Source organism: Apis cerana, linkage group LG8 (assembly GCF_029169275.1).
Source record: "Apis cerana isolate GH-2021 linkage group LG8, AcerK_1.0, whole genome shotgun sequence".
NCBI lineage: Eukaryota > Metazoa > Arthropoda > Insecta > Hymenoptera > Apidae > Apis > Apis cerana.
The window spans coordinates 12,086,233-12,110,321 of record NC_083859.1 but is presented as its reverse complement, the minus strand read 5'-3'; the positions used below and the strand labels follow the sequence as shown (position 1 = coordinate 12,110,321).

The following is a 24,089-nucleotide window of genomic DNA, read 5'->3' as shown; positions in this document are numbered from 1 at the left end:
ACCATGATCGCCATCTGTACTTTTCTTAACTAAAATATCAAAAATAAATATCGATATGAATTATTTATTGATTTTAGTATAGAGAATAAAAGGGAAATGAAAAGGAAGAAAAAAAAAACGAGAATGTATTTCCCATGTATCTTTACTGTTTACTTTCTTTCTTCGATCGCGTACGGATGCTCTTTTATTACCGTCCGGCGCTCGACATCCGACACCCGATTGCCGATATCCGTCCGAACCGACGTATCTTCACGCTCCCGAAATAGGTAACGATCCTACTGCGATCCAATTTTATCCAAATTCCCTGCGAAAAATATCCATCGATGTAATTCGCACGTTCATTATTTCCTCCGTTTCCCCCGTTCGAATTCGGTTGCTTCCATCTCTTCGATTCCAGTATCTTTCACGATTTCGATCATTTCCGTTCTCTCCGTTATCTCGATTACGATTTCGATAATTATTCCGAGATATGTCCGATTATTGCCGAATATATTTAATTGTCGCGTTATTTTATTATTACCGCGTCGAACGTACCTTCTTTTTTAAACTGATACTCTCCCAAAACAATATCCTGAGACGGTATTAACGAAAACGAAAGATATTATGGGACGAAAAAGTATTTCTACATATTTATATATATACACGTATAAATAAATATATTTTCGATGATTATCGAAATTATGCTGCGTTTTAAAATTACGTATCTTCCTTCTTCTTCCTTCCGGAAGAAATAAATTTATCCTTATCTCTGTTTTTTCTTTCGATCCTTTTTTCTTTTCTCCTTTTCGCTTCTACTTCTTTGATCGCGCGCCGACACGCCGACATCCGATATCTTTACGCGCCATTGAGTTAATGTCTTGCCACGAAAGAGGTCACATGCTCGCTCCCGTACCCAGGAGCAAAAGCCGGTGTGAGAGACCCCGTGATATAGTCCTCCCCGTCTAACCTCCGCCGGTGCCTCCTCCAAAATTCGTGTCCGGCCCGGGGGACACCCCCCGGACCGGAGAGAGTGGTCTCCTGGGTGAAAAACCCCCTAGACCAGAGAGAGTGCCTTCCCAAGTCCGTAGTAGCGGGAGAAAGACACCGAGGGTCATTCCCTCGTGGCAAGTTTAGAAGTTGTCCGTCGCTCGCGAAAAAACTCGAGTCGAGAAACGAGTTCTCGAACCCGAGTCTTTTGCGTGCGGAAGAAGCAGCGTTCCGACTTAGCCACAGCCCCTCTGACGACGAGCTCTAATTTTCGGCTATTTAACGTACTTAAGAGTATTTTTCGCGATTTTTTTTTTAATTTCGATTTTCTTTCATCCTTCCATTTTCCATTTTCGTTCGATCACCAAAAAAAAAATATTTTTATTTAAAAAAAAATCCCATAGTATGTAAATGAAATCGAGAATTTGCATCGTTTGTCATTGATCTGTTCACTATTTCATTTGGATTTCGAATTCCATCTATTTTTTTGTTTGATGTCTCTTCTAAGAAATTTAATTTTCATCGTATTTTCTATTTTTTTTTCTTTCGTCTCGTATGTGTTCCGATAACATAAAAATTTTTCTATTAAGAAAAAAAAGAAAAAAAATCATTCGAAATTGTATAATAATAAAACAAAATCAAAAATATGAACGAAATTATCGAAAAAAAAAGAATTATGGTAATTGAAATTATTTATTATTATTATAAAATTAAAACTATTAAAGCGCAGCAAATAATAAGAGAAAAAAAAAAGATAAATTCGTCAAAAATATATAAAAGATACTTTTATAAAAAAAAAAAGCGTAACTAAATTTTAACGGTTAAATTTTACAAAAACTCGAACGATAATTCAACAAGAATCATTAAAAAATTAAAATAAAAGAAAAGATAAAGAAAAAATATCGTTGAACCTTTTTATAAATCTCATGAATAAAAAAATTCGAAAAACGAAAAATATTAAAATTAAAAATCTATGTAAACGTAACGTGAAAACAAAAAAAAAGAAGCATCGTGATAATTAATAAATTAATAAAATGAAATAAATATTAATATTCTTGCGAATATTACAGCGCGATGTTATTGTATATATAGTCGATTAAATATACTCGTGTACGTAATCGTTTCCCAAACACGGAGCGAAACGAATTTATTCCTTCGATTGTTATTGTATACCTATCGACTAAACGTAGTCGATTTCCGAACACGGAACGAAACGAACGTGTACCTTTCTGCTCTCTGAATAAATTTTATCGCTATATAATAGAACATTCGATTATGATTAAATAGTTCATTCGAATCGTTAAATAAATAAAGTATAAAAGTATAATATATATAATATAATATAATTATAATTATAAATACGTAAATCGATAAAAAAAATCGAGAATCAAATATTCTTCGAATACGAGGATTCGATAAAATAAGAAATTCGATAAAAAAAGATATCAATCGAATTTGAAAAAAAAAAAAAAAGAAAAGATCGATTGATAAAATGATAAAATAAAAATTAATATTGTTACGAATATTACGATGAATGACTCAGAAAATAATAACATCGTTGTAAAATAGAATACCGCTATTAGCTGAAATGATCATGGGCGCAGGATGATCGAATATATGAATGAAAAAATTAATTATATATATTTATTTTTATTAAGATTTTTGACGTATAATTTGACATATTTGACATATTTTTAACGTTATAATACTGTGCGGAACTCAGGAATTTGACGTTGGGACGGCATAAGGACAAAAGAGGTTCGCTTATCCTTGCTTTTGATATTTTCGCCGATATTTGAAATATCGGCGAATATGTTTCTCTATCTTACTTGCTCTTACTCCTTTTACTTCTTTTTCCTTTACGCATCGAATTAATGGATATGATTCTTCTTCATCTTTATTGCCAAAAAAAAATAACTTACTTAATTATGCGATATATCCTTCGAAGCTAAAATAAAAGAATGGTTTCGACCGATTAGATCCGCATTCCTTCTAGGCGATAAACTCTTGAGCTCCGCATGATATATGTGCGTAATAAATATTAATTTTATTTCGTGATACGAATCGTTTCATGGTATAAAATCGCTATCTTAAGTGTCCGGCCACTTATGGACGGGATTTATTACGTGTATATCGTATTAAAGTCTTCAAAATTTTTTCGATTATAATTGAATTAATTTTTAAATAATTACGATATAAATTTGAATGTAAATTTCATTCGGTTTTTCTAATTCTTCGATGTGATCTTTGCTCTCGAAATATAATTTTTAGTAGAAATTTATTTTTTAATACGTATATGTAACCGTATTATTAATAATTTGACACAAACGTTATATATAATGGTATACATAAAGAATATGTAATTACATTTAATTAAAATTGTACATCTGAAATATTACACGAAGCGTTTAAGTGTATTGTTATAAACTTTGTAAAAAAAAAATCATGTCGCTTATTATATAGCTGCAACGATAACATAATTGAAAACGTTTGCCAATTTTTAGTTATTTTCGATATAAAATGTACTATTCTTTTTTGTCCGTACTTTTTATTACTAGTAGTAGAATTTCATCGGTAAGATTTTCATAATTTTCAAGTTCGAGTTCTAACGGAATTTTTTACAAGAATTGAAACTCATTTTTACTCATTTTCTCATCTCGTTTCTAATAATTTTCATCTTATATCATTGTTGCGGTAAATGAACGACATGTATTTGTTTTATGACGTAAACTCTTCTTCTCTATGATCCTCGAGGTGATATTTTTTTATCGGTAATTTATACGATAAGTCCTCGGGGTGATCGTCTCGATTTTCGTGTTATCCTTTCACTTTCTAAATCAGTAGCGTGATAAGTAAATAAACTTAAACGAGATGAGATTCGTCTCGAGATCGAGTGACGAATCTTGTTATGTGAGTATACTTTGTACAGAGCGGAGATTCGATAACGAAGTAACAATAATATCGAGATTAATAATCGCGAAGCGATTCCAAATCTCACCGTGTACGGCATATTTCACGATCGATCGTCGATCTTTCGAGATTAACACGGATAGTTTCGGAGTCTCTCCGTCGTGACATGCTTGACGGACCGATTTCGACTGTGAAAAGTTCCGGGCGCGTCTCTTCAAAGATAACTTATGTTACGAATAACTTAATTTATGTTAACGATTTTCTATAAATTTATACGATACGATTTATAAATATATCGATTACGCGCATCGATACAAGTTAAAACCATTTTCGCTTTGTGTGTCGTTTAAGCGTTAATTCGATCTCATCCACGTCCTTATCGATATCTTTCTTCGATATTTTTTTCAGCTTTTTCTCTTTTATCTTCTCCTTTTGTTTATTTTGTTTTCGTTTCTTCTTCTCGGTTATCGTATCCGTGTCGTTACACAACGATGATTCGTTCTTGTTTTTGGCTGTTAAATAAATATATTCATTTAATAATCTTATTCGTAAAAGATTCGTAACGATAACATTTTTTTATTTACCAACGAACAAATCCATATGATGATGGATGCTCCAGTCTTCTTCCATTTCTCTACGACGATCCATTTCTAAACAATCGACGATTTCGTTGCGTCTTTCTACAATTTCTACCAACCTGTTGTAAATATAAGAAAACGCGATAAAAAATTATTTCTTATTCATGATCCATCGTTATGTTTAATTTATATTTTAATTACGATTAGTCTACGTATATATTAATTAGAGAGAATAAAAAAGTTATAGAGATACCTTTGTATCAATGCTTCTTCTCTTTGTTTGTCAAAATCCGTTTTGGTCGAATCGTGTTGCATCATTAAACATCGAATTTGATATTCAACCTCTGCATGTTCTTCTTCTAATCTTTGTTGTCTTCGCAACAACATTAATTCAGCTTGTCGCCTGAATAACTCGTTTTTCTCGTTTACCAAAGTAAATAACTCTAAAACCAATTCTTCTACGTCGGTTCCAAGAGAAATATCTGTAATGTTTATGTTATTAATGTATTAAACGTTGAATATATTAAATATTAAAATGTAACGTTTGATAAATATTTTAGTTAGATAGAAAATTTACGATATGACCGCGATACAAGAGAAAATGAAACGAAAATGAATTTTTTAATTATTAATGAATTGGCGATCCGTTAAAAAAATATATATCTGTTGAAAATCGTTTAGAATATCTTATACAAGCGAATGTATAATAGTTTCAGCCAATAGAAAAACGATATCAATCATATCAATCATTTTCCTTTTTATTCCGATTTTTATTCCATTCTGATGGATTGAATACAATGTACACCTTGTACAATTACAAGCACATTCGTCTCTATAGAAAAATAACCGCATATACCAAATGAATAACCGCTAGTTTTTATTAAAGCAACGTGTAAATATAGTAGAGATATATATGTATTATGATAATTACTATCGGTTCTGGATCCGGATTCGCATTTACTTCTTATCAATTGTTCCAATCGTACACCTTGCTTTTCCAATCCTTGCTGTTGCACTTCTATTTCATCCAACTCCAATTTAACATCCTTAAGGGACATTACCTTTATCTAAAATTCAAAATAAAACTTATTAATTTAATCGTTTAAACTTTCCTTTAAGATACGAACGTTACGAATGGTGAATATGAAAATATTAGATTAGAAAATATTGATATAGAATTATTTGTAAAAGTTTAATTTGAAGCTTGTGGTTACATATTTCGAAAAAAAAAAGAAGAAAAAAAATGAAAAGAAAAACGCAAGTTATAGAGTTCGACATTTGTTATTATTATTTCAAAATTTTTGTAAAAAAAATTAATGTAAAATAAATATAAATTTACCTTTCTTTTATGTGGTATTGGACATGGTGGAGCAGGTCCTTTCTTTCTTTTCCATTTTCCTTCCATACTTTTATCTAAATATGACATATAATGGAAATTTTCTTCGCATGACATGTGCGTGAAACTCTGTCTATTTCTATTTGTCTCATCTTTATTAGTCTTTTGATCTTCCCACGCGTTACATCGATTTATAGAAGATCCTTCGTAATTAGATGTTGCTAGAACTGTTGGTGATGATGATGATGATGCTGCTGATGGTAGTGGTGGTGGTGGTGGTGGTGGAGCTGGCTTCGTTTTACGCATCTTAGGTGTTACGTGTACGCATGATTCCTAATAAAATAAAAATTATATCGATATATTTTTTTAGATCGTATATATGGTAAAAATTCCGATAGTTGATGCATAATTGATTCTCAACGTGGCCATCGATACGTTAAGAAAAAAAAAAAGAGAAAAAAAAAATAGCGTTTTGAATACGATTGGATAAAATAGTACATACTTTAAATTCAATTTACGTGACAACTTAATTCATCGACAAATAATATGAATTGTACGTATAATATATCTCAAGAATAATGGTATAAACATAAAAGCGAGGAAATTGATGAATGCAACTGATAATACACTATTCGTTTCGATCTGTTGATAGAACATAGTAAAAGATTTAAACGAGAAACGATCATTTTTTACATATCTATCGAATAGTACAAAAATTATATGCATATATATATATATATATATTATAGATATATATATATATTATAGATATATTTAAAATTGCACTCTACTTTGGACATGGAAGGTTGATCGGAAAGACACGATTCCTTTTTCGTAGGTGGTAATGGAGCCGGTTTCTTTTTTCTATAAGTTCCTCCAATGCGTATATTTGATTCTGGACTTCTTAGATTACTCGATATGCGCGAATGATGATGATTTTGGCTTGATTCTTGTTGTTCGGTTACATTTATCCCCTCATCGTGTCTATAACAAAAAACAAGCGAAAAACAAAATAAATTTGAATTCTTTCTTTGAAATTCGATAAATAAAATATGGAGAAATGGAGAAAAATTTATTCAAAAATTCATTTTCACGAATATATAGACGACAGATACATATATCACAAAAATTGATCTTTTTTCAAGATTTTCTCCTTCTTCAAGATTTGTAAAATCAAATTAATAATGTTGTTTATGTAATTTAAATGTTTATTCTTTTATTATCATATTGTCATATTCGTATCAAATCGAACGTTTATTTTCATTTTTTAAAGACCGTAAATTTGAACGTAAAATTTCCTCCAGTAGATCTGCATGTCGCAAAATGTATTCCTCGTTCTCGATTTTGAGAGCGTTTGATCATTGTTTATCTTATTCTCTTCGTATGTTACACAATACAAGAATCTCATGCTGTATACTTGGTGATTTTTCTTTTTTTAAAGCAACTTTAATAATAATTATTTAATCTTTAAAATCTTTATATTTATAAATAATCTTGGCGGTTATTATGATAAAAGTAAACCATCATTCTTAAAGAAAAATATTTTTTTATCACGAAAGCCATCGATGAACATTTGATCCAATGCTCTTCGATCTTAGCTGCATAATCTATTATGCAAAACAGAAAAAAAATAAAATCAGGTAAATATACCGTGATCCTATTTTATATTTTATATTTATATTTTATTTAATATTTCTTTTTAATAATTGAAAAAAAGATAAAATGATAAACGACATTTATTTAGATATAAAAAACGTTAAATATAAAACAGATGTAAGAAAAAAATTGAATTCTGTTTTAATTATCCGTAGTAAAATATCCGTTTATCGGGTAATTATTAATCATTATATGTTTATATTATAAACAAATAAGAAAGTTGGATAAGAAAACAAAAAAAGTAAAAACATCAAAGTACTGTACAAAGAATTACAAAATTCGATACTGTACTTACCCCACAATAAATTCTTAAAATTCTTAAAATCTCGAAAAATTGAATAACAATTTTAAGATTTGATAGTTTGCAAAGTTAAAAGAACAAATCCCGATATTCCTTTCGAAGAAAACCGACTCGACATTTTCTCGCACGTCTGGATCTTATTAATATTTATATACTTTATATGCTCGAAATTTTTAAACTCTTGAAAAAGACGAACATGTTCTTTTCTGATTGATCGATTCCGATTGACTCGCATTGTCGAAAAATCAATTTGTCGGTTCGATATTTATTTATAATTTACGTATAATATTCTTTTCTTATTCTTATAAACAGATTATATTTTTCTACAATTTTCTCCAAAAAAAGTAGTAAATTTTCTATACGGTTTATATATTTATTATAGTATGCAATCGTTTAATTCAATTCAAAAATGATTTAATTCAATTTAATGATGTGATTTTTAATCAATTAAACTGATCTCATTTATGACTTTAATTTACGTTTATGTTTTCACAATGAAAAAGAAAATGATATGAACAAAAAAGTAAGAAAGACAATAAACGAGAAGAATAATAAAAGAGAAAGAATAATAATGCTTCTATAATGGAAGATCGGAGAATCATTCTCTCGGGAAAACTACTCTATGTACACATATATGTATAGATACATGTACGTACATAATATAATATATTACAAGGTGTTTGGAAATAGATGGGAAAAGAAACTTTTTCAAAGATTATTTTAATACGTTTAAAAATAGACAAAGATAAAAAGTAAGGATATAAAAATGCATCTAAGGCTTCGTTTTGGCATGAATATATGCAATGCATTTTCTAAATTTAAGCATTTTTTAAAACTTGATAATTCTTTGTTTCGTTTTAATGTACTGTCAAAGATCGTCGTCGATCTCTATCTTAACGATTTGATAAACATGAGCGATAATATTTATATATTAATGGTACCGAATTGAATTATAACGTATCGATTGAAATGGACGAATTTTTAAAAGTTGAAGATGATTGTCGTATTCGTATTATCGATTGTTGCAGTGTTTGAACGATTTTGTATCCCATTTTGTATCGCATTGTTTAGAGAATAAAAACGAATTTCGAAATATTCGATTTTAGAAAAGATAGATTTCATTGTGAAAAAAAGATATTCTTTTGTAACAGCTGCATAAGGTAATAAATAAATAAAAAAATATCTTGATAGAGTTTGCGCGAGAAATTTTTTTCGAGGTGAGATGAATGAAAAGGAAAATGGAATGAAAATACGAAATGAATGACGATACTTTGTTTACGATGAATAGGATTATTAGAAAAGCTATATTTAATATAACGAAGACGCTCTCGAGAAATGATGGGAATAGCGATAATCAATTTGCAAAGCAAAATTCTTTAGCCAGCATATAAAGCATCACGATACATGGAAATTTACCGGAAATTTTCATTTTTTAAATTTAGAGCATTATATCGGTATTTAACCACCATCGATCAAAAATATATTACTTTAAAAAATATTTCATTCGTTATACGTACTTAATTGTGCGTGGTTTAGGTGTAGGCATCGTTTCACATGTTTTTTCTTTAGATTCCAAATCGCTATTATGATCATCTTCGTCGCTCCAAAATGGATTTAAATTAATTTGTGGTGCGGCTAAACGTCTTTTTGTTGGCCTTTCTTTGGAAAATTGTCGGTTAACTGTATTACCGTTAAAATTAGATCTGATCGCTGGTCTCGGCGGAATAATTTCTTTTCTTTTTATTTCTTCTTCATTTTCGAATGGATTTGTCAAAATTTTACTATTTTCTATAGTATTCATAATTGTCATATATTTGTCAGAATTTTCTTCTTCTTCTTCTTCTTCTTCTTCTTCTTCTATTTCTTCTTCTTCTTTTTCTTCTTCTTCTTCTTGTTCTTCTTCTTCTTCGTCGCTCTTAAAGGGATTCAAATCTTCAGGATAATCTTCGTTTAGATTAGAATTTATGTTTGTAGCAATCGTTGTACATGTTTCAAATTCCCTGCATGAATCCGAAAGAATTGATAAATTTTCATTAATTTCGGTCGCATGTGGTAACGATTGTTCGAAAGTATCCATTTGCGTGGAACCGTTTGTTTCAACGTTTATGATGTTATCTTTTAAAGCAGTATTTTGACCGATGATGGTCTTGGTTGCATCTGGATTTATCTTCGAATTTTTTTCACTTTTCCCTATTACGTCGTATTCCTCCATTTGTATCTTCCTATTTAGCGTTTCGATATCTCGATCTTCGTTATTGTACATTTTAATTTCATCTTGCCTCGTCTTGTCAAAAATCCTGATTGTTTTTTCGATTATAGAAGAGGTATTCTTATCACGTTGAATACGTTCAACGGATTGATCTATTAATTTTTTATCCTTAGATTCACAAGATGATTTATCCGTAACTGAATCGAATTGAAACGAATTGACAGATTTTTTTTCATCTTGTTCGTTGGTACTTGATTCGACGTAGTAATCGTCGTAGTCGTTCGTCTTTGTTATATTTTCCTTGTCAACGGATTCTAATTTCAAAGAAATCAAACTCGATTCTAGTTTCGAAGAATCGAGTTCGTTATTTTCATCATTTTCGCTTTCGGATTTATGGTTAGTCGAAGATGTGAAATTTGTGCTACGATCGAAATTGCTTTGATTATCATTCGTTGTATTCGTATTATTGACGAGAAATTTTTGTTCATCCTCTTCGAACAACAATTGATTCGATATGAAATTAAAACGTAATCGAGAAGTTTGTGCCAGTAAATCAGGGACGATACGATCTTGATGATTCAATTTGTTAACGGGATCGAGACTAAATATTCTTTTATCTATATGTTTTTCATCGCTAAGAAATTGTTGATAATTCGAATCAATCTTGTTTTTTTCAACTCTACTAAATTGCGAAGATTCATCGCAATTTCGCGTTATGGATACCGGAATTTCTTCATCCGGACATGTTTCGCAGCAATATTGTCCTTCTTCGGTTTCGTAATAATTACCAATAGTCAATTGATTGTTACATCGAGCGCAACGAAAGCAGGTACGGTGATAAGCGACACGAGCGAGTACCAATTTTTCCGCTAAGAAAATAGGGAGTCCGCATACAACGCAGCGATCTTTCCGCATACCCAGATACGACGCCTCCTGCAGAATTTGAAACAATTTTAGTATATTCTACGTGTATTATTATTATATATTTTGATAACATAGAAATAGAATGATGAATGTGTTAATGTGTTTAGTGTAATAATATCGTTTGTAATTTTATTAATAATATCGTTTTTTAAAAATATAGTTTCAATTTCTCACTGTATTTTGCCCGGATAAAAGCAACGATAGGAAACGATATAAAAAAAACGAAAGATTTAAAGATTTAAAGATTTAATATCGATACGTCACATTCGCTACGTGCTTTTGATTCGTCAAAAAATTTACCGCTTATTTTGACGACAATTTTAACGCGAAAAAGAAGAAAATATTTCATTTTTCAAATAAGAAGAACAAAAAAAAATTTGTTTAAAAATAGTGAATATATTATGGATAAAGAATGAACACGAGTATTATTATTTTTATCGAAACTTGACTTTTAAATAAAATATTATATTATATCTTATGATGGAATGACTCGATTATGTAAAATCCGATACATCGAATGGGACTGATCGTTAAAATTTCCTAACTTTTGTATATTATAGGTGGTAGAAATAATAGAATAAAGAACGAATAACAAAGATAATAGGGCAAAGAGGGATACGTTTCGTCTCGGGATTGGCAGCCAAACTCACCTCTGGAGTTACGCGACTGACAATCCCTGCCCTAGACGTTGGGTGGTGAATGTTTTTCAATCGTTTTCAAAGAAACGGATTAACTTGTAAGAGGAACAAAATGTCTAACGACGACTAAAAATAGCGTGAAACGTGCGCCCATAGAAATCGCGAAAATCTTTGGCAAAGTCTCACTACGCAGTTTTAACTACGTAGTTCACGTTCGAATATCATAATTGACTCGTAAAAATATAATTGGATTCTTGTCTTTTATTCCTAATCTCGTTCAATGTAGCGGATTATGCGACAAATGGGGAGCAATCGAAGATGAAATATACGTACAAATGATTGTCTGGGGATTGTCAGTCAGACTCATCAGTAGGGCTACGACTGACAATCCTTGCCCTAGACGTTGGATGGTGAAAATTGTTTTCAATGAAATGGAGATAAAGATGATCACTTGTGAAAGAGACGATGAAATGTCTGGTTTCGATCACACGCATCGACCTTCCTATCTTTTCACGCATGGAGGAACTCGATGTGTAATATGGGTAATGGATATTAATGAAAAATAAAGTACATTATTAAAGTTATTGATCGATTTTTTGCTATCAATATAACATCGTTGATTACATACGAAATAATGATAAATATGATAAGTAAATATGATAAGTAAAAATAATAAATATCGATGTTTTTGAAAAAAAAAAATAACAAGAATTATTTATGGAGGATTTACAGAAAAAATTGAATCGGAAGCTTCGTTTATTTTTAGTTATATATAAAACGTTAAAAATTAAATAAAATATATATTTTTAGATTCAAAATCTAATCCTAACTTTTGTCCGCATAAAATTACGATACAAGGTGATCTTCAAATCATCTTGTCTTATGTGAATCAAAGGTAGAAAACATGACAAGTTATTATCTCGACAAGTTGTAACGAAGAAAACTATAACATACGAAATGCGATATGCGATATATTTTAAAAAGAAAGTCTGTTATAGAAACTTCAATTTTATGTCTGATCATTGAAATTTGTATCAAAGTTCATGCAATAGAAATTCCATGTATGGAGAATTAATAATATCGTCTCCTCAGTCCTTGAATTTGTCTTGATAAATAATCGATAAATATATATCGAATCGTTATTCTTCTTGCTTGTGAATTGTGAAAAAGTTATAATAATTCACATTTGCCATCAATTTTTTTTTCTATTTTTCAACAATTAATCATTTTGTATTTATATATTGTATATTACAAAATACACGAACGAATTTATACGACGTACGATATGAAAATAAACATGAGTTAAAAGAAAAATATTCATTGTAAGAGTCAAAAATCGAGAAGAACGAGAAAATATCTCGAGATCGGGAAAAATATTTGTCGACCGTATTTACTTAAAGTAATATGGATATCCCTATTACAATGCTATCGTTAAATATTTTGCATTAATCGTATATTTTCTATAGAAATTATAGCAAAATAAATAAATAAATATGCGATATGTGCACGCATAAAGTAATGAGTGAAAGAACAAAGAAAAATTATATGGAAAAAGCTATGCAAAAATAAATAAAATTTATAACAATTGACATATTAAACAATTAATATATTGAAATGATGTGTAATGATATAAATAAATTACAATTTAAAAAATAATTTTAAATAACTATCGAGTTTCTTCTTATATAGAACGTTTCTTCGAAAATTATTGTTCTCTAGTCCTTTAAGAAAAGTTTTCATAAAATTTTGAGCATAGTTGAAATATGTAGTTGAAATAATGGTGAAAAGTTTCCTTTATTTAGAAATAAATTTTTTTTCCATAATATAGTTTCGCATATTTTATAAAACTTGAAATTGAAAAGACATTATTGAGAAAATAAATACGTTCTTCATCATGATATATTTAAAAAACTTAATTTGCGTATATTTTTTAAATATATATTTTTCCAAATTTTCAGCAATAGTTAATATTTCATATTTAGTAATTATTCGTAACGTAAAAGAAAAATATTAATCGTTATATTTTGTATTTCGTAAGATATGTATTCACGAGTAAAAAAACAAACTGGAAATATTTTTCATCGCGCGAAAGCTTTTTCTCGCTCTCTCGCTCTCTCTCTCTCTCTCTCTCTCTCTCTCTCGCTCGCTCGCTCGCTCGCTCGCTCGCTCTCGCTCTTTCTCTTTCTCTCTTTCTCCGAATAATTTAAAAAATTTATTTTTCGTTACATTTTTCCATAATACAAATAGAATATCGTATCGATATGATAAAGTCAAATTCGATTACTTCGAATTTAAAATTTGTGCATTGCTTGGTTAATTTAAAAAAAAATAAATGATGAAATGACATAAATAAATATAAAGTGATATAATTCAGTTCTATGGAAATACAATTTTATCATTACATATTATTAACATTACGAATGAACTATGTAACATATTCTTCCGGTTTCTAATGATATTCGTTTTGATAATATAATACAACAGTTCAATATTATCGATATTTTAAAAATAAATTAAATAAATGCAAATTACTTTTCTATATATTTATACATTGTTACTATTATTTGTTATTATTATGAAAATTTATTTTTTCATTTTAGGAAAATATTAATAAATTGTACGTGCAATGGAAAACTTACTACTGTCGCAAAATTGTATTCATTACTTTTTGCTATTGAAAAAGAAATGGGGCTCAAATATGTAGAGAATTTGAAAATATATGTAAATATTATTTTAAAAATATGAATTAAAATTAGTTTGAATATGTATAAATATATCAAATGATATCAAATGATATAAAAAAATATCAAATTTTTTATTAAAATAACAATATAGGTAAGCGAATAAAATAAAACTTAACTTAAAAATAGTAAATGATAAATTAGCGATAAATTTTAATGATTATTACATGTAACGTACAAACATATTTTACAGAAGAAACGTAAAAAAAAGAGAGCAAAAGAATAGACTTTTCGAATAAATAAGATTTTTTTTTCTTTTTGTAAATTTAATTTGTTTGTCTCTTTTTTCGAAAGAGAATGTTTATATCGATAAAATATTACTTTCATCTACGTATAATGAATGTGATAAATGCCCTATAGTCGTATTTGTTGTATAGTCGTAATTGTTAAAAAATATAAACAATATTATTTCAAGTGTAACATAAAGATTCAAGGATTCATAAATCTATAATTCAACTTTTAAACTAATTGGAATTAATTAACTTGGGAATGATCCAAAATTTTCTACGTTTCGTACAACAAAGGCTTCTGTACCTTTTCTTTTGGAGATTCAGGCACTTGCGTGATTCTTTCCTCTGTGGTTTCAGTCGTTCTACTCACTGGATGTCGTGTTGGTGATGAACCTATAAAGATAAAAAAAATAATATATATCTCGTGCAAATATTTATATATATATATATATATATATATATATGAAAATATCGCATTTTATATACGCGATTTAAATGTAATGAATCGATAGATATCGAAATAAGTAAATGAAAATTAAATTTCGATTGGTATTGTGAGTACTGAAAATAATAAAAATAAATATCCGTTATCACAAGTATAGCAGAAAAAGGTTAGACGGTTAAACGTTTACAAAAGCGGCGTGCGGTTTCATTTGTACGCATAAGAATAATAAAAATTGAACGAGAGAAAAATATTGATTTGATCGATTCGGTTGATTCGGTTGTGTTACCGATCTACGCAATAATTCTGTTCAATTACATACTTTTTCTGCAGCTCGTTCGTGATTCGATTTTCTCTTTGATACAAATTAAATCTAAAAAAGTGTTGAAAATTTTCTTTTTCAACCTTGCCGATACTTTTCCTTTATATATCACATATCTATCTTTCGATGTAATGAATAGTATGTATCATTCAAAATGATACCAGTATGTCGCAATGTGTTACTTTTATCGAGATGCTGTGCTAGGCAAATGATATCACAATGCTAAGCATGCACGATAGTTACTTGTTTATTATTTAAAAAATTAAAAAAGTTTATTTACTTAAAAAATAAGATCCAACCGATTTTATTTTTCCAAATAATATTTCGTTATTTAAAATTGTTTCTTCCTCCGCTCCTCCCGAAAAAATCTTTAAAAGTATCAATGTTCAAATATTACGTATTATTATAACACGTTATAGAAGAATTAAAAAAATAAAAAATTCCAGATTGTAATGTTACATGTTATCTATCGAGTTATCACTTATTCATATACTCATCGTTATCAAATTTAATAGATTTTAAATTCTTTTTCGAAAATTGAATACAGTAATAACAAATTATTGTTATTTCTGTGAGACTTACCGCTAAAAGTCTGATAAAATTGCGAAAGATAAGTAAGAATTGATAATCGGTCAGGTACAGCACAGGAAGCCATGTCTTCTGCGTCTAAAAGTGCTGGGATTCCAAGATGTTGTTCCGCGACTCTAAAAGCCAATTCATTGTTCCCATACACGTCATTCTTGTCTAAATTGTCAAAGTCACTGCAATCGATATTAAAAGTAAATTATTTTTATCGGTTATTTCAATATCTCGAACAAAATCATTCCAAACATTGTACGAATATATAATATGAACGAATAAATAAATTTCGAAAATTGCAAAAATGAAACAAAATATGTAATTGAAAATAATAGTAATTTATTTCAAAGAATAAAAATGGCGTGGTTTCTTTATATTCTGTATATAAGTGATAAGTTCAATTTAGAAAAGAAATCGAATTTGTTTTTAAATCTAATAAATTGCGCTAAATTATCTATCATGCATAAATCTATCTTCCAAGCTTTGAGTAAAAAAAAATTTAGATTTAACTAAAATTAAACGTTACTACATTAAACATATTTCAAATCTGAAATTTTATAAATACCACGTAAAATATCGAAACTATTTTTGCGTATATCAAATGACGGTTATGTATATAAATAAAGAAAATTATTTAAAATATTTGTAATATTTCAATGTCATATATATCAAGATCTTTACAATTAATCAAATGTATCTTTTTATAAATAATTAACTCTTTTTACGTACGTAAAATGTACGTTACGTACGTTACGTACGTAACATGGTACTTTTGATATTTTATTATAATATCAATAAAATTACGAATAATTCGAATAAAAATTACAAGATATTTGGAAAATATTAAGAAATTGACCATTTCCATTGTAATATCTATGATTATTATTGACTATTATTTTACTTACATGAGATCAGGCCGGAAATGGTGAATCATCGCACAAAATGCGAGGCCATCCTTCCAAGAAGTTGTCATATTTTGTACATTTACATCAGGATAACCTTCGGTTATTCGACGGCACCACAATTCTAATGCTTTTGTGCCTCGTTTTTCACTCATTTTATATATTTTTAATTTATTTATCGTCAAAATCTTTTAAATCTTGTTTCATAAATTTATAAACAATGGAAAAATAATTTGTCTTTCGAGTCTCACAAAGCGACTCTGCAATGAAATATAAACAAAAGTATATAGATTTCATGCGGTGTGAGGTCACACTTTTGTTACCATTCGAAATTCCTAAACTGTGCGTTGTCTTATCTTAAAGGACGTGAGAAAAAAATAATTCAACGGTTAAGCAATTTTACTGCGATCTGGGATATTATAAAATAAAAATTGAAGATTATAAAATTACATTTCAGTTTTTCAATTACAAACGCTTAAAAGATTTTGTGTATATAGATATGCGTACAATACATGCGCATGTAAACACTGGAAATATTTATACAAAATTTATACATGTACAAATTTATATACATACTTAATTTCATATCAATATTTACCCTGCATACTTGTTCCTTGGAATCGTTCCGGACCACCGTTCAGTATTGCTGCGCCACATGATTCGAGACCAGGATTCATTTGAGACCATGAGGTAATCTCGATATCATTTTCTTTATTTAATCGTAAATACAACTTTTGAGAGTCATTTCAATATCCTGCTATACAAAAAAAAAATGTAATTGATATGTAACATTTTACTCTATGTAGTGAAGAGAAATAAAAGATACTATGTAAGAAAAAGAAACGGAAAAAAACATTTTGATTTAAAAAATTATTAAATTTTCGCAAAAATAGTTAAATTTTTCATAGATTTCTTAATTTATGAAAACTTATATACATATATATATATATATATATTCATATATTGAAAATAATGAACAATCAGAATATCAACTGTCAGAAATATTATAAAGATGACAAGACTAAGATATAATTATACTTTATGATTAATTGATAATTGAAATTCAATCAAATTATAAAATCAAAAATTAAACAGTAAGTAATTATTGCAATTTAATCAAACGGTATTTTTTGAATAATTTTTGTTTTAACGATATAAGGATAAATTTTGAGAAATAATTTAAAAAAGAAAATTCTTTTAAAATTACATATTTTATACTTTGAATTTTATATATGTATAAATTTTGAATAATATTTGTATAATTATCTTATACATCTATAATTATCTTGAATATAAACTTGATAATAATCATTCGCAACATAAATCAAGATAATATCGTAAACATCGTGAAGAGTGAAGAAAAGTAGAATTTGTTCTGAATATTTTGTTTTTTTCTTTTTTTTTTTTTTTCCCATGTATTTTTCTATGAAATCAATATTAATCTACTAATCTACTAATCCAGCCATTTTTTAATCGAATTATTATTTGTGATGACATATAGATTCTTTACGATGAATAAAATAGATTTGCTCGATAATTGAATAGAGATAAGATTTAATGTACTCATAATTCGAAGATATCGCTTCATCCACGGAAAATTTTAATGACAATTTGGTGCGAATGCGAATGATTCGCTATTTATTTTTACGGATATTATTTCTAAGGAGAGATTGATAAAAGTGAGAAATATTGTCAAAGCGATATTAATAAAAAATTCTACAATTAATATTTTTCATAATATCTTGCATATATTAATAATGCTTTTTTATCTTTTGGATAAAATTAGCTTATGTAAAAAAACATATAAAATTGTATTTAAAAAAAATGCTAAACTAAATGAGTTAAATCATCACGTATATATTAATTTCAACTATTCAATTTGATTGATGGTTGTTTCTCGTATCAATCTCGTATCGAACGATACAAGAAAAAATATATTATGTATGATATATACATACATACAGCACGTATTCTTACATGTCATTATGTTTGTTTTAAATATATATGTATTGTCTAATAGTTTAGTTTTGGTCAAACATGAAAGTTATTTGAACGGATATACGCCCCTCTCCCACGTTAGGTCAAGTCCGAATTACCCTTATATTCCCTTTCACTATTGCATTGTGAATTTATAAGCATACTTCATGACACATTTACTAAAGCCATAGCAACCAATATTATTATTCAATTATAACTAATAACTATAAACAACAATTAATCTAAGATGTAAAATATAAAATTTTTATATAAAAAAAATAACAATAACATTAAAATATAGAGCCAAAAAAAAGCCTATATCTCTTTTGAATCAATCTCTCTTTATACTTTCCAAATATGTACGCATCATTTTAATATTATATAATGATGAAAAATTTTATTCCATTATAATTATTATTATTTAGTCAAATTATAATAATAGATGTATTAAATTATAATAAATAAAATAAAATATTGTGTTAGATTATAGATATTTATAGATATTTATACATTATACACACATATTATTCTCGCATATTTTACACAGTATACTTTTATATATAGTTTAATCATAATCTATATTTTTAAAAAATATAAGATATTTTAATAGAAATAATTGAAAAAAAAATTGAACGAATTGATTAGTGATTTAACCAATTTACTATCATAATCAAATTAAACTGCAAAAAAATTATAATTATACTTTCCAATTATAAAAAGTAAGATATAAAAAATATATATTTAAATGAAAATAATAATATTATAAATGAATTATATATTTGGATTTAACTTATTTATTTTATTCTTTTAATTTTAACAACTTTTAATTCTTTTTCTTAAATATATTAGAAAAAATAATTTGATAAATCATTATTTCATAAAGTATATTATTTTTGATACGTTTTATTCAAAAGTAATATATAACAAAATTTTAGTATTGTTTAATTGTTGATAAAGATATTTATTGGAAAAGATAATTGTTGGAAAAGGTATAATTGATTAATCGATAAGATATGATAAATTTATAAAATTTTATAAATATTTTAAGAATATCCTACATTGATACAAATTCAGAATAATATGAATATTTATAAAATATAAATATAAAATAAATATGACCCAATAATAAATAATTTAATAACGGAAATTGAATAATTTCAAAAAATTAAATTTTAAACTTAATTAAAAAATAGAAAAGAAATATTAATAACGTGTAACTATAGTTTCCTTTCAAAAGATTCATAATAAGTTAATGTTTAAATAAATGTTATAAATATATTCTATATCATATACATATATAAATACAATAATCATAAAAATTTAAATATATTTAAATTTACATATATATTTTATAAACAATTTTTAAATTATTTCTAAATGCATATATATATATATATATATATATATATATATATATATATATTAAACGTAAAGTAAAATAATTTTTAAAACTTCGCAAAAGCGAAATTAATATAATTGTATAATTAACATGTACATACCTATATTGTTAAACATAATTTGTTTTTAATGTTTTTTTTTTTTAAATACACAACATACGTGATAGCACGTGTACAATAACATACTATAACAAGTTTTCTTTCAAATATAATAAAAATTTTTTTCTTTTTTTTTTATTCACTTCATTTGTTCTTTTTTATAAATTATTTATCCATACGGAGATCCGTTAACTTACGTCATTCGCATGACCTGTTTCTGCTTCCACCAACAGTTTCGATCCTTCTGTTTGCCACTAAAGTTACAGTTTAAATCATTCGATAAAACTTAATGACATTATATTTTCCTAACACATTTTATTTCTTACATTCACATAATAAACGTATTATAATTTATTATAACTATTTATTGTTTAACAATTTTGTGTACAGTTTGATACATTGAATAATGTATATATCTAGTGATTTTTCTAACCTTAATGTCGTATGTAAGTATAACAAATATTCACAAAGGAAATATGAAAATCAAAAAAATTTTTATATTATAATATTTTATATTATATGAATTTCTCAAAATAAAAATAAACTTGTGATATTTTGATAACTTTATTTATATATTTATATTATATTTATATATGTATATATATATATATATATACATATATATATATATATATATTCACTTTCACGCAAAAAAGGATTGAATGATACTGATCAAGTCAAGACCGGTCAAAGACATTTCGATAGATCACTAACACCATACGTGCAATCCAATGACTGAAACGCCACGAGTATCATACGCTTAATTTTATGCCACCACCCTTCTTTCTCTCTTTCTTATCCTTTCGTCCTTCTTATCCTATCTTACTCGTACATTATACGCCCCACCTTTATTTTATTTTCCTTTCTTTTTTGATTTTATAGCAATACATTTTTTATTTTATATTTTTTCTCATCGTTTAATAAAAAAAAATGTTATCATTTCGCATGGATAAGTAATGTAATACTATGATTAGTTTTAAACTTATTTTTTAGGTTAGGTATGTATATATATATATATGGTCATGCATAATCAAATTATAAATAAAAGTTCATATTGATCATGATCATATGTTATTGATCATATGTTAAATAATATAGATGAAAATATTACTTTACAAATTGTATTTTGTAAATTTTCAAAAATTATTATATCATTTTATACTATATTATATCATTATAACATAATTATAGTAATAACAATTTAAATATATCTTATTTCAAAATCATTAGTATGTATATCTGTATATATATATATATATTTTTGTATTACACTACTAAGATATTTTAATATTTTAATTTTCTTATAATCTTTATTTAATAATTACATATAGTTATTGTAAAAAATTTATATAATTCTCGCATTGTCTATATTATGTATACTTTTATAATAGATAGAAATTTGAAATGAATTTGAATTCTTGAATTCTATGGTGCTTGTATATATTAATTAATATTAAAAGTAATTTTATACAATATTTTTACATTAAATATCATTATTATACAATGTTATATATATTAGATTGTTATTTAATATAACAAATATTTAAATATTTATATTTTAGAATCTTAGAAATGAATATGTATTTATGATTTTATGATTTAATTGCCAAGTATAAATTCACGTAACATTATTAATTGTTTTTACAAATATATGAAAAAATTTTAATATATATAAGAAATAGAATAAATATACAACATGTTTGAAATAATATAATAAAAAATAGGAGTTAATTATTTTATAAAATGTTCAATATCATCGAATAAATATAATAAATTATAATATATTTATTTTATCAATAAGCAATTAAGAATTATTTATTCTGCTATATTTTGCGGTGTATAGAATAATAATTATTATCATGAAATTTGCTTTTGATGAAATAGCATATTTTTATATTTATATTTTTAAAGATAAAATAGAAAAGAAATTTTAAAAGAAATTAATTCTATTGGAAAAAGTTGTATTACTTTGTATTACACTATTTATATATATAATTGCACAATTGATTATATTATTTTAAATATTTTATATATAGATCAATCAATTTTTTTCTTTTCTTTCATTATATGTAACAAATAAATAAAATAATTATATTCGATAATATTATATAATTACAATACTGTGTAACAATAATATCATTATTAAATATTATATAATATATAATATTATACAATACAAATAATAATAAACAAATATAATTATTATAGCTTTAATAATAATTAAATTTTACTTTGTATAAATAAATGATATATTGTACTATTATAATTATAATTTTTTATTATAATTATATACTTTTATATTATATTATTATAATTCTATATTTTAAAGATGCAATGCATTATTGAAGTATGTTAAGATATTAAAAAATAGAAAAATGTTAATAATAAAAGAAAAAGAAAGAAATGAAATAAACCAATATAAATAGATATATATTCAATAAATTCTTTAAAAAGTTTTTTAATTTTGGGCAACTTTCAGCAATTTCTTTAATTTATCATTGTTAACTTTATCTAATTTGATTATGTATTTGATGTTGATTGATAAGGATAAGAAATCAAAGTAAAATAAAATAAATATATATATATATATGTACAGTTTATTAATTAAATTAAAAATAAAAAAATGTTTTAATTTTTGCTTATGAGAATAAAAGAGAAGTATAGAATATTATGAGTAACTAACCAATAATCACATTGTTACATATTTCATGAAATAATATGCATAAAATTTTAGTATTACTTTTACTATATTTTTTTTAAATTACATTATTGAATTGTTGATCTTTGGAAGCAATAACGTATTAACCTAAAAATTTTCAACATACAATGTTTTTAGTTATTATCCTCTTTGAATTACAAATAAATCATTTATGCGAAATAAAATTTTTTCATTGCCGAAGTTTATTGATATTATTTAGAATTAATATTATTAATTAGAATAATTATATAAATAAGTGTATTTGTAAATGAATGTAAAATATAAGAACTATTTCAAATTACGAATCATTTTTAATGAAATATTAATTAACATTTGAATCGTATATTAGATATACGATTAAAAATATATTGACGATAATAAATATTGCATAAAATAAAATAAAATATTTTGTAATATAAGAGATAATTAAAAATAATTTTTTGTTTGAATTAAAAATATAGAAATAAAATGATAAATAAATTTTTGTGATATATTACATCTTATTTTTATAAAGATACCAACTTTTTTTTTAATCATTTTCCATACAAATGTATATATATATATATATTTATATAGTATTCGAGAACCAATACCAATACATAATATATAGACGAATTATTGGTAATTATTATATTATTAGTATTTTAAGATATTTCACAAACACTGCATATGAACAGAACGTATAAAAAAGATAGTGTAGTTATAGCTTACTGGTTTTTGTGACGCCATTGATGTCAAGGTCAGGTAGAACTGATAGAAATTATTCCTTGTTAAATCTTATTTTTTTAATTTTTGAAATATTTTATACAGAATTTTTTTTCAAATATAAAAACTATATATCTATAAATCTGTAAATGAAAATTGTGCTATTAATAAATTTTTGCTGTAAAGAACATATTGCAAGGTTATAAGCAAATATTATATGTAGATTGAACATCGGAAGTCGATATTTGTCATACTTGTAATATATTTTTTTAACGTGACAATAACTCGTTGTTTGAAAACTCTCTTAATATGATATTATCTATACATGTATATGTATATATTTATCGTACTAGTATCGCACGATAACTGAAAACCAATTGTAATTTAATCATAATATTTCCTATACATTTGATTTCAACTATTTCTTGAAATTTTTTATCAAGATTGTACGTTTTTACATAATCAATTTTTATTCTACC

The 24,089-nt window shown here is 26.1% G+C and overlaps 1 protein-coding gene across 15 annotated transcripts; it reads right to left on the bottom strand.

The window, feature by feature from the left end:
- Nucleotides 1-2,596: 2,596 nt before the first annotated feature.
- Nucleotides 2,597-23,758, bottom strand: LOC107999927 (serine/threonine-protein kinase pakA). 15 transcript variants are annotated; one of them, XM_062079043.1, is made up of 13 exons: nucleotides 20,849-20,977; nucleotides 20,405-20,461; nucleotides 17,333-17,491; nucleotides 16,738-17,261; nucleotides 15,836-16,014; nucleotides 14,794-14,882; nucleotides 9,265-10,889; nucleotides 6,582-6,774; nucleotides 5,794-6,123; nucleotides 5,386-5,521; nucleotides 4,708-4,936; nucleotides 4,461-4,573; nucleotides 2,597-4,388 (listed from the first exon to the last, which is right to left on the bottom strand). In XM_062079043.1, exons 4-13 carry the CDS (start codon nucleotides 16,887-16,889, stop codon nucleotides 4,195-4,197), a joined length of 3,240 nt encoding a protein of 1,079 aa, XP_061935027.1. In that variant the 5' UTR covers nucleotides 16,890-17,261; nucleotides 17,333-17,491; nucleotides 20,405-20,461; nucleotides 20,849-20,977; the 3' UTR covers nucleotides 2,597-4,194. The 15 variants fall into 15 exon arrangements, with proteins under 15 accessions (XP_061935027.1, XP_061935033.1, XP_061935034.1 ...); XM_062079049.1 differs by having other exon boundaries at nucleotides 16,738-16,994; XM_062079050.1 differs by having other exon boundaries at nucleotides 16,738-16,994; nucleotides 17,333-17,488.
- Between the last annotated feature and the right edge of the window lie 331 nt (nucleotides 23,759-24,089).